At 35.1% G+C, this 12372-nt stretch overlaps 1 protein-coding gene across 2 annotated transcripts; it reads left to right on the top strand.

Annotated features, from left to right (window-relative positions):
• The first annotated feature begins 2028 nt into the window (after positions 1-2028).
• LOC147522325 (uncharacterized) lies at positions 2029-6992 on the top strand. 2 transcript variants are annotated; one of them, XM_086592733.1, is made up of 9 exons: positions 2029-2611; positions 2686-2748; positions 2828-2909; positions 3026-3391; positions 3487-3694; positions 5076-5132; positions 5255-5351; positions 5673-6212; positions 6379-6992. In XM_086592733.1, the coding sequence occupies exons 1-4, from the start codon at positions 2348-2350 to the stop codon at positions 3073-3075; spliced, it is 459 nt and encodes a 152-aa protein (XP_086448859.1). In that variant the 5' UTR covers positions 2029-2347; the 3' UTR covers positions 3076-3391; positions 3487-3694; positions 5076-5132; positions 5255-5351; positions 5673-6212; positions 6379-6992. The 2 variants fall into 2 exon arrangements, with proteins under 2 accessions (XP_086448859.1, XP_086448863.1); XM_086592737.1 differs by lacking the exons at positions 5076-5132; positions 5255-5351; positions 5673-6212; positions 6379-6992 and adding an exon at positions 3818-4128.
• The last annotated feature ends 5380 nt before the right edge of the window (positions 6993-12372 follow it).

The raw sequence follows: 12372 nt of genomic DNA, 5'->3' as shown, positions 1-12372 counted from the left end.
TGACACATTAATCATAAAAAAGTGTCACACCACTGGGTCTTAGTTTTCACTACTTTCAATGTTCATGTTTAGAGTTAGGATATAAATTGAAATGTGTGAAAGAGGAGAAATATAGGTTAGTCAACCCCCAAGACTCGGTTTCTATTCCCCTCGATTGAAAAACAAATCCAAAACCTATCTATCGTCATTGTCACCTTCATTCATATACCGCGACGTTAAATGACCATAATACACTAATTAATCATTTTCTTCTCCAAATAAGAACAATACATGTGATCAATAGAAATGACAATTGATAATTTCATATTTTTATAAAAATCATGTTTCAATTCATTTTGGTGTTATAAAGTTAATCACACATAATTTAAGCTTACCCGCACTATTTTGTGTTTGTTATGGTATGAGCATGGTGGAGAAACTTCAACACTTCTTTTGATGATAAATTCAAGCATACATTTTGCGCTTTATCAATTATATTCGAAGTCTAATGATCTTGTTTTCTCACCTCCAAGGGCAACAAAGCTTGTGACGTAATTTTTGAGGTGTAGATTGATTCCTTTTAATAGGTGATGAAGATGCTCCATCCAAATCTTCTTACTGTTAGTCACTTGGATTTATTCCACAACAACAAAACTGAAATAAATAGGAAGGCATTCAATAGTATTAAAAGCTTGGTATCTTACTAGAGGAGAACTTTTAGAAATTTTTGGAAACGTAGAATGCAACTGGGAATGAGCCCTATCAACTGCTAATTATATTTATGTAGTTTGAATGTTGAGTTGGGTCCTGAGGCATCCTTCCAACTCTTAGATATGGCAGGATGACCTCTATATGCCCTGCAACATTCAAAAATTCCTTGAGACTATTCCGTTCTTTATCCCAGAACAATGAATCAAACATATACGCTGCAAGTTAGCTAAATACATATATAAACACGTGCAAAAGGGAAATTATGATGTTGATGCTTCCAATCAACTAATCTTCATCCACACCATGGCAAAGAACCCCAGATATATATTAAAAAAAAAAAATGTTGCAAACAGTTTACACAAATCAGTTAATGCAAACATTTTATTTGAAAAGGGAAAAAAGGTAATAGGTGTGATAGCAAACAATTATCTTAGCTATAACAGTTATTCAAAAATATATGAAATTCAATTTTCTAAGAAGCACATTTAAACCTTGATGTAATGTTGAACTTGCTAGATATGGTCACAAACTTCAAAAGAGAACATACTTACATTGGTGCTTTGCGTATGACTTTAGATCTGCATTGTTAGTGAAAGGATGCGAGATGGTGATTGAGGTGGTGAGGGAGTAACCGATGGTGGTGGAGCAACTGGGACATCACTCTATGCTTTCTACATTTCATAAGTACTTTTAGTTTACCGGGGAACATAAAATATCATATCCGTGAAGGAATAATGTACACTCCTACGAAAGTGTGGAAAACATATCAAATTAGTTGATTTCAAGTAGCAAGAATCTTGTAACATTTTCTTCAAGCAAAAAGTCGTAGTTATCTTTTCTTTTATTCTTTTCTATTCTCATTTTTCACTAAGAGGTGTAAAGATGGTGGAAATTGCATGGGCAGTCCCAAGTCTTGAGGGAAAGTATTGAGTTCAATTCCAATTGAAAATGATATGAACTCTACTTATTACAACTAATTCCGCTTTTATCTTAGGACTATTTATTGAGATATGAAACTATTTGGATTTAAAGGGTTTTGCATATTGTTTAACTTCAACGTACCATTTGGACAAATCTAGAAAAAAGAAACAATAATAAAACTAAATAATCAAAGACCATTAATACTGAGTAGTTCAGAATGCTCCCAAAGTGACCCCACGCCATTTTTTTTTCTCCATCAGATTTTTCATAAAAAAAAATGAATTATACGCCCTTTTTTACTGATTTCAATTATTCGGGGGTAACCCAAAGTAGATAAAAACCTCTTTCCATATTCTCTTTTCAATTCTACAAAACACTTCCAACTCTACAAAAAAAAAAAAAAAAAAAAAAAAAAAAAAAAATCATCTCTTCAAACCCTTTTCTTATTATTCTCTTCTTCCAAAATTAAACTAAGAAACTGTTCAGGATGATAGAGTGATATCAAAATTAATGCTTATTCGACAACATGCTCTATCGGATCGATTTTGAGTAACGGATTCAAAAGGTATATTATATTTATTTGTTCCCATTTAATTGTTGTGTGTTTTGTAGATTGAATTAATTGTATTGGATATTGGAATTTTTAGAAATTCCCGAGTTTTGAGGAACAACCTGTTTTCTCTCTTTGCCATGGACGCAACCATCATTTTTTCCCCTTGATCCATTTCAACCGTCGATGACATACCCACCACCACCAGGTGTAGTAGTAGTAGAAACAACAATGCAACAACATCCACCATACTATCCAAACTACCTTCTTTACCAACAACAACAACATCACCATTCTTATTACAGTCATAACAATGAACATCAAAATATAAATACCCTTTTTGTCTCTGGTATCCCTGATGATATTAAGCCCCGTGAAATTCACAATCTCTTTCGTAGACGTCTTGGTTTTGACTATTGCCAACTCAAGTACACTGGTCGTGGCAATCAGGTTTGTTGCTTGATTGCGGCCCATTATCATATAAATTTGTTTTTTTTTTTTTTATTGGTTTGTTTTCCTTGCAGGTTGTTGCGTTTGCCACCTTCTTTGACCATCAATCAGCAATGACAGCATTGAACACCTTGAACGTAGAAATTTTATTTCTTTATATGTTTTATTATAATCAGCATTTGGTTCACTGTTGTATCTCTTCTTATTATTTTCTAGGGTGCAGTCTTTGATCCTCGGACAGGAGCTGTATTGCATATGGAACTAGCAAGATCAAATTCACGGCCAAAACATTTAAGTGGTAAATTCACTTATTGGATATAAGAAATTGAGAATGTGAATTTGATAGAGATAATACAAAGTGGTTTTTTTTTACAATGGTTGAGTCTTTTATAATTTTCTGCTATTGTGATGTAGTTCTAGAACGAGTTGCCACCTCATGCGCGGCAGGAGCTTTTGAAGATTGATAAGCAGACGTTATTGGAGCAAGCTAGGAAGAATTTGTATTGCTCTAGATGTAATGGGTTGCTGCTTGAAGGTTTTTCACAAATTGTTATGTATGGAAAGTCTCAGCAACTTGAAGGTGGGCATGTTACGAATGGAAGAATGCCAAGTGTGAGTAGTGAAAGTGATGTTGGAGTTACTACAAAGATTTCAGTTTGTGAGGACGACAGCCAAGATCCATTTGTTCACCCCTGGGGAGGTTTGATAGCAACTAGAGAAGGCATACTTACACTTTTGGACTGCTTTTTAGAAGCCAAGTCGCTTAAGGCACTTCAGAATGTAAGTGTTAATGTCTTACCCTGGTCATCCTATCAGACACATGTCGTATGAGTTATGGTCATCCTCATTTTTTGACATTTTTATGTTTGATTCAGGTATTCAACGGTGCACGTGTGAGGGAACGCGAACGTGAACTGCTTTATCTTGATGCTTGTGGTGGGGGTGGCAACGGGCTGAAAGTGAATTATTGTCAGCTGTGATGAGATATGAGAAATACACTTTCATAGGACTTTTAACTTTGGAAAAAACTTGACGAATTGAAGAAGAAAGCGTATAAACCCCCAGGGATGTGAGTTCTACTTGGTAGGAATATAGGAGCGCCTACTATTATATATTAAATCTTTATTGCGATCTTGGTTAATTATTGGTGTTCATTTGATACATCTAGAACAAGTTAGAATATATATATATATATTGTTTGTGTAGGTTCAACCCCACATAAAGAGTGGGACAAAGGAGACAATCCATGGAGAGTAAAGACAGTAACACAAAATCAGAGTCTGGGGAACCGGGTGTTCCCAGAATGAGGCCTCAGGATGTTTCTGAGTTTGAGAATGAAGGTTCACAAGGCCGGGAACCATGGATAAAAGGTGGTCGGGTGAGTAAAAAACAGGTGGGGCATGGTTGTCATACGGAACATCAGCTATATCACTTCAAAGAAAAGAATAATTCATGGAGTGAGTCAGAATCAGCATCTGACCGTGAAACTGATGATGAGTTTCAAGATGAGATGAAGCTTAGGAGTTTCTGAAATTGGAGCAAAAGATACAAGCTCTACCAATATATATAGCCCTTTTGGGAAGGACGCCGGAGTTTATGGAGAAGAAGCTGATGGTGAATCCTGGCAAACATTTCAGAAATTCTTATTGAGAAATGATGACAAAGATGTGCATAATACTGATCAAAATATGCTTTCTATGGAAAAGGAGGCTCAAGTGAAACAACCGGAAAATAAAACAGGACCAGATCCTATAATTCCCCATAGACTAGAATGGAGGGAACTTCATGATGGGAGAATGATCGATCTAGATATAAATAGTCACAAGGCTACCCGAATGTTCGCTACATCAAGTGAGAAATTGGTGGCCTCTGGAAGAGACTTCAATGGAGAATTTAGTAACAACCGAGCAAATGTACATGAAAAGGAGTTGGAAGGTGGAAGGGGAGGACATAGGAGGCTAACTAAAGATGATTTTATGGTCCATAGGCTGTAGAAAACCAGGTTTGGTCTTATGAATTCACAATCAGACCCATTGGATGGAAATGAGCTTGGTCATTCTTCTGATAATTGGGATAGGAGGCCACCACATGCTGTGATTGATGAATCCTTTGTAGTTCCTTTTAGATTAAGCTTACAAGATCAAACTAGAACCACTTCCACTATATTGTTTTATTCCCGCTCCCTGTGCTTGAATACCCTAAGGTCTCTCCTACCCTAATCATCACTCAATCGCAATTGGAATAATTCAGTTTAGTTGATAGACTATATTAAAACCCGTTGACATCTTGCAACATGTTTTGATCGATACTACTATTTTTATCATTCTTTAATTATTTTTTGCCGAATGCGTCCATCTTTTCCATTATGACCCTTTCTATTATTCTATAGAAGATTGTCGTTATTAGCTATTTCTTTACCTAAACTCATGCTTCTTTTAACTAACATATAATTTCCATCTTGAAGGGCGGCAGACGTGAATATCAAGCTCCTAGATATCCCTGCTTAGCCAACTCCTTCTAGGTATAGCCATTTCAGTTTCTTTACACAAACCTTCTATCCTCAGAAAATTTATTTTTCTATCTTCTGATTTATTTTTCTATCTTCTGATAAGCTGTTCTCATCTCTCTCTTTCTTTTATCCAGGTTTCCAAATATTAGCAGCTCCATGCAGATTAGAATTCCTAATAGTGCAATAAGCTCGTTCTTGAGCCGGTGGAAGCAATATTTCGAATATCGGACGGTAGGCTTATTGTTGATCTTTAATCTTACGGAATAGGAAAAAATGTGGTTGTTAGTTTCTTTTAGAAGTAATTTCTCTGAGAACAAAAGTATGGGTATTGTTGAGATTTTGAAAAATGATATCTCAAAGATATCCCTTCTAATTTTGATGGCCGTGTCATCATGATTTTCTTCTCTTGGTGAATCACACTTTTACGCCTTTAATATTGTGACATCAAAAGCACCGACATTAAATATTTCAATGCCGATACATGAACATTATTTTGATAGTTAGAACTTGAACTTATATTTTATAACCGGTTATATACCTTTTCCCATGAAGGTGGGAATCAACCCAAGACCTTGGGCCCAACATCCCAAGGCTTTGACCAAGACGCTTCCATGGACACCTTCATGAACTGAATGCGATTCATGAAACTATCGGCATATATCATGAAATTCATTGTATTTTGTGGAATTTGGCATACACCGGAAGACTCCTCCTGCAATACCACGCCCCAAAGTCATTTTCATATCAGCTATGAACCGTAAGATATGAGCTTGATTTTGAGTGTGTGGAGCAGTGGGAGTCCATTGGTTATGACCCCGCAATAGACTATGATATGCAGGTACAAGTTGATGATGTTGGTAGTGTGTACGTAACGTAACCCAAGATCATACAAGTGAGGGATGTTAAGGAAGGGCAAAAGGAGTTATTCAAGGATAAGAAGTCAAAAGGTCAAGATAGTCCGAGAAGAGGAAGATAGAGGCCACGACTAGGAAATGGAAGCCCTCTAAGTTGGGTCCTTCAACTGAAGCACAAGCACGAGCAGCCAATCTAAGGGCCTTCAAAGTTGATCTTCATAAAATGAAAAAAGAAAATGTATATCTCTTTCCTTTTTTTTTAGCCAATATTGCCTATATTGGAAAAAGAAAACATTTGAGAAATGAACGATTTTGAGCTTGGCTAGAATATATTATTCTTTAGCATTTAAGTGTGTTGTGTTCATATTGTCTTGACTTATAGAAACTTAAATATTTAATTTCAGGAAGAAAAAGAGTTGAAATGGTCGGAAGAGAACACAACCTGCGTGGAACCCAAAGTCGAAGTTTAATCCTCGGTAACCCCGCCCCAACCAAAATTCTAGACATTGTGTTGGTCGGGTTACAAGAGTTTAGTAGGGTTAAGAGGCATGAATATGTTCTGCGCCACTTAAAAATATTTGGACACTCTCGATATAAATTTGCAAAGGGATTTCAATTTACAATCTTGAGGAAATGGGGTTGGTGTTGAAGCTTGGTTTGTCGTGTTCACATCCCATGCCCATAGCTAGGGTTTAACATGCGACGAGGTAGTGCAGTATTTGGACAGATACTCGGATGTCAATGTGCCTCTACCCGACTTATCATCTCTTACTGCAAATGTTGGCGATCCTACACATGGTACTGAAGGTTTTGATGAATTCGTCAATTCATACTAATCTTTTCTAGAGAGATCTTCGTCAGTTGCAGAGTCGGAACTCTCAGCTGGGTCGTTAATTAATCACTATACAACTTCAAAAGGATAGTAATGCAGTGCTTAGTCTAATGTTAGTTGTGCCCCAATGTGAATTTTTTTCTGTTGTTAACTACTTAACTCTCAATAAAAATTTGTTGTACTAAATAGGGAAACACTTAGTGAGTTCTCTATTGATTTTTTTTTTTTTTTTTTTTTTGTTTTTTGTTTTTTTTTTTTTTGTTTTTAATTGATCGTTTATTTTTGTATGTGGTTGAACGTAACTCCTTGATACCTCCATCCACCAATTAATGAAGTTATGCCATGTTTTTAATTCCGTAGATCCTTTTCTAACCGAAAACAGAAGATATAATAACCACCATTCGCCGATCAATATTATAACTATGAGCTATATTGTTGGAGGGAGATAGGAACCAAAGACAGTTTCAAAATGTGTGTCCTAGATTTAAAGATCGAGAGAGGCAAAAAAGAATTGCAGGAAGAGGCTCGGATCACAACATCCCTCTCAGATGAAACCAAGGTTGTCGACAAAGCTTTCTCCAAACTCACATAAAGCATCAAAGTTCAGTGACTCGGATCCTGAATCATCGTCGCCTATACAAAAGTTACCCATCAGAACTGCTTATGTGGATCTAACGAATCTGAGAAAGTCAGTAAGCCCAGCAGACTTAGACTTAGTAATAGTGGTCACTTAGCTGTAAACAAATTAAGCCGCTCAGTGTCATCACTACCTGAGCTAAAGAAAGAAAAAGATGTGACTACACCTGAACCAAAGGTACCAACCGCACGAACTAGAAAACTGTCAGAACCTTAAGGCTGTGAGTTCTACTTGGTCGGAATATAGGAGTGCCTACTATTATATAAAATATTACTTGCATAGAAATTCAACTCAAATGTCCAAGGATAAATTTAAGAAGTCTTATACAATTAAAACTCTAAAGCTAACTCAGTTTTTACACAATTACAAATCTTATACAATTAAAAGTCTAAAGGTAACACTAACAGTCTTAGAAGTCTTAGAACTCTATCCAAACAAAATCTCTCAACAAAAGCGGTAAGCAATCTATCCAAACAAAATCTCTCAACAAAAGCGGTAAGCAAATTGTTTTTTCTATCGCTCAAGATCCTCTTCAGTGTCACATATCTTACAATAAACAAACAGCCGAAATTAAGTAGTAAACTCCCCAACTCTTAGCACCTCCAAGAGTTGTAACACCCTAAGCAATAACCGACAATAGACATAATTCCCTAAACACCGCAACTTGATCATAGCAATCGATTATATCCTAAGGCTTCCAGTATAATATTTATACTAACACCATAAACCCCATCAGCAAGAAGGGCATTGGAAGCCAACCCAAACGTGAAACAAATCAGCGTCAAAATCGGCAAAGCAACACAACAAGCAATCACTCTCGGCGTCACAAGGTAATCCACTGGGTCAGTACCAAGAACTTTCAATGTATCAGTCTACTCCGAAACCTGCATTGTTCCCAACTCCGCTGCAAATGTACTCCCTATACGCCCCAAAGGTTGTTGATACAGTCAAGTAAGTGCTATCCAAGAAGACAATTTCTAAATCATTATTAGCTGCAGTGAATAATAGCAGCAGCTATAAGAGGAGTTAAAGCTTTAGGCAAAGAGAGGAAGAGTTGTTCAGGTTTACCTTATGAATGACGAAAAAATATATACCTCCAGAATTGCTTAGTACAATAGACAATGTATTCTTGCACTGAAAAGGAATAATGGTACGAAGTGTTAATTTTTATTTTACACACTTCATAAATATTCTAACAAAATAATATATTGAAGGGTCTAACCTTATGCCAGGGCCGTCCCTGAGTTTTCAATGGCCCTGTGCAAACAACAAAATGTGGCTCTCTTCCAGTTTTCCATCAATACAAAATGGATCATCGAAATATTGCTCTTCTCGCATTTTTAGTTGCAAAATCATCAATGAAGTTTTTTAGTCTTTTTTGTGATATAGTTGATCTAAGATATGATTTCAATCATTTTAATTTTGAAAAATTTATTTCTGCAAACGCGACAGTAACGGGAACAGTCAACAAAATTCTATAAGCTATGCTTACTTGAAGAAAAATCAAAAGTTAGGTGAATAAGTAATTGAGATTAATCAAAGTGAAAACTAATACAAATCTACAATTGTAAATAAAGAAATTTTGAGAACGAGAGGATACCAGATGATCAGAAGGTAAATGAGGATTTTTTTTTTTTTTTTTTTTACTATTTTTTTTGTATTTGAGTAATTGAGGGGCGACTCAAGCAACAAGTAATTGGAGTGATTTTCCAAAAGAAAACATTATTAATTAGGGAGAGAGAGATATCTGGCCTCATTTATTATATCTCTTATTTTATTTTTTTTACGAAAATAATTAATGAAGAAAGAGAATATGAGAGGACATTTCGATTGTTTATTGTGAAATTTCTGATTTTTTGGGCTTTTGGTTGGTTTGGGATTTTAATTTGCCAAATAGTCATTTTCACCTAAACATATATTTTTAGGGCCTTACATATTCGAGGCCCCTCGCGGCGGTCGCTTCACATGGCACCTGCTTTGGCCGGGGCCCCGCCTTTTTATGCTTAATATATTGAAGGTTCTAACCTTATGCGTCATAGAAGAATTATGATGTCTGCAAATACAAAGAGCATCCATAGAGAAAAAGTGCTAAAAGAGCATAGAAGAAAACATCCACAGCAAATGGAATGTCAAAGTCACACTGGTATGTAACTTGCAAAATAAAAAAATACCATTTTATACTCTCATTTGATTTTAAGATATTATATAGATGTAAGTAACTGATATCTATATTTTTCTTTATGCCTTTATTACAGAGGAATTGATACACACACAGGAATTAAATGAGCAACAGAGCAATCATTTAACCAATAGTATTGGTATGAACTTACTGATTTTATAATGACACAACAATTCTAATATCCTTTACACAAGAAATGGCTAAAGTTGAACCTTTTTTGGTATAATTATCAAATAGTCAATGTTGAATCTACAAAGGAACAGACTGCTAAAATAGCTTGCCTTAATCGAAGTCGTTTGTTGGCTTTAAAGAAGCGCAATCGTTTGTTGGCATCCAAGGAACACAACTTGCGTTCAAATAAAGGTAAAATTGTATTCTATATTCGGTTAAGGATTAATTAAAGTTTTTGAAATTTGATATTTTTTATTACACAGGCCAAACAGGTACTTTGAATCTTACAGATGCTATGCGTCGTATAATGACTTCAATATCTCAAATCACAAATATCAGTGAAAAGAATAAACGTTTGCAAAAGCAAAAAAAAAATTCATCGTGATCTAAGCAAGTATATATACTAACAGTGATGGTATGTGTTTTCTTCTTCAATTATGATATTTATTCAGAATGTTTGCCCAATTCACTAATAATTTTTATATTTTAGGAGTTCATGACTTTGGACCACCAACTGAAGAGTGTATGTACTGTGGAGCAATTCTTTGGGAAGAAGAAAGAAACAACAAAGGATTTTAATCCTCAAAACAGAGCACTTGCAGAAGCCCAATCATGGAGAAATATCTTGACATCTTGGCTGCTATTTCTGAGCATGCACTGTTTCTTTAAACTTTCTTTTCTTTCAGAGTTTATTTTATATTTTTTGCCTTTTGTCTCATGATAAATGTGTAAGTGGACCTTCATATATTGGGCAGAGACAACGAAAGAGTTCATTGCAAAGTTGGATCTTAAAACTGGCCAGAAAGTTCTTGGTGGTGGTTGCGGCATTGGTAGAGGAGACTTTTACATGCCTAACAACTTTGGTGTTATGGTTTCTTTCAATCTTAAACGTGCCATTGGATGCAAATGCTTTGTTGAATTTAATGTTACTAAATGTATGCAAATGCTTCGTTGAAGTTGATGTTGCTGACTGTATGAAAAAGACATACCCACATACAAATGTGTTAATATTTGTACCAAAGTTTTTTTCTTAATCTTTTGTAGAAGCAACCCATACAAAACATTTTATACTTTATATGTTCTGTTTACTTTCTTCTTGGAGGAGGTTACTTACAAGAATGTTCACATAGAAGTAAACAAAGCAGTAGATCATCTAGGAAGGTTTGGTGTTCACAACGATGATGGATTCGTAGTATATGACCCATATCTTGGTTGTAGTTTACTGCCTACAGAGTAAACTGATGTAAGACTGTAATTAAGAGGAAGAATATATGACATTTCACAAAGTATCATTTATGGGTCTGCCCAAGGTTGCAATAAGTTGCATTCAGTTGCGTCAGATTGTAATCAAGTTCGCATTGATTTCATCACTCTTGGCTAATTTATATTTCAAATCATTGCACATGTAAATTTGATTATAAATTAAATTAACATCAATCAACTTCATAGTAGATCATTTTAATTACATTTCATGGTTCCATGATTTAGTCGAAGTAGTCAAGTAGCTTGAAGTTTTTAGCAATGTAAACCATATGTAGGCATGCAACGTTGGTCTTAAGGAAATTGGTCATAAAGAAACTGATTGCCAAGATGGTGGTATTGCCTATGGTTGTTGATGTGTTATTTGATTTTAAAACTTTGAAAGAGTTCTACTGGAAAGTGATGACATGCTCTTGCTCCCGCAATCCAAGACAACATGCCTCCCTATTCTTAGTTAAACCCTGAATATATGCCAACGACGTACCATTAATATAGGTTTATTTACTCATGCATGTAATCCATTATTCTCTTTGTTGGTGTTTCTTTGCATGCTAAGTGAGGACGAGATATTTTATTCTTTAATCGGAATTTTTTCATCTATACAAGTATTGTGTGTGTATAGTATTTTGATTGCAATCTCTTAAAAAAAAATAGAAAAACATAAACTCTTCAAACAAAGTATGTAGTGAATTATTAGCTATCAATATACATATATTATTTATTCAAATAGACTTTAAGCTTTTGAGTTATTAGCTATTTATGTAGCAAGTCCGGCCATAGGCCGGGTGAAATGGCTAGTATGCTATAATATGCTAGCTAAATCCGATCCAATTTTTTTTCGGATTCAAAATATATTTCCAATTTTGAAACTTTCAGAAATTTCGGAATAACTCGGAAATTTCAGAATACTTGGTAAATTTTCAAAGATTTATTTACTTTCATTTATTTTTGGAATATCATACGCCAATGTTCATTGTAGAGAGAGAAAATCATGTCCACAACACTAATGTACCAACAGCAATATATACGCACTTATTTACTGAGAAAATCCATTTTCATTCAAACAAGTGATCCAAGAAAAAATGAGAAAAAAGAACATGCAGCCACCAACAGCAAGCATTGCATTCTGTTGAGGTCTGGGTATTTGTAATGTTTCAATATTTTTTCATGTGTGGAAATTGAAACGTGAAGTGTCTGCATGAATAATAGATTTTGGTCTGGGACTCTAAGTAGCTTTACATAACATTATATCTATTGGAATTTGGTTTTTGGATTGGTCTGGACGTCATTGTATGACTCAATGTCATTTTTTTTCCATA

This window comes from Coptis chinensis, chromosome 1 (assembly GCF_015680905.1).
Source record: "Coptis chinensis isolate HL-2020 chromosome 1, ASM1568090v1, whole genome shotgun sequence".
In the NCBI taxonomy this organism is placed as follows: Eukaryota; Viridiplantae; Streptophyta; class Magnoliopsida; order Ranunculales; family Ranunculaceae; genus Coptis; species Coptis chinensis.
Note: the sequence above shows the minus strand (reverse complement) of the source record. Positions and strands in the feature narration are given on the sequence as shown.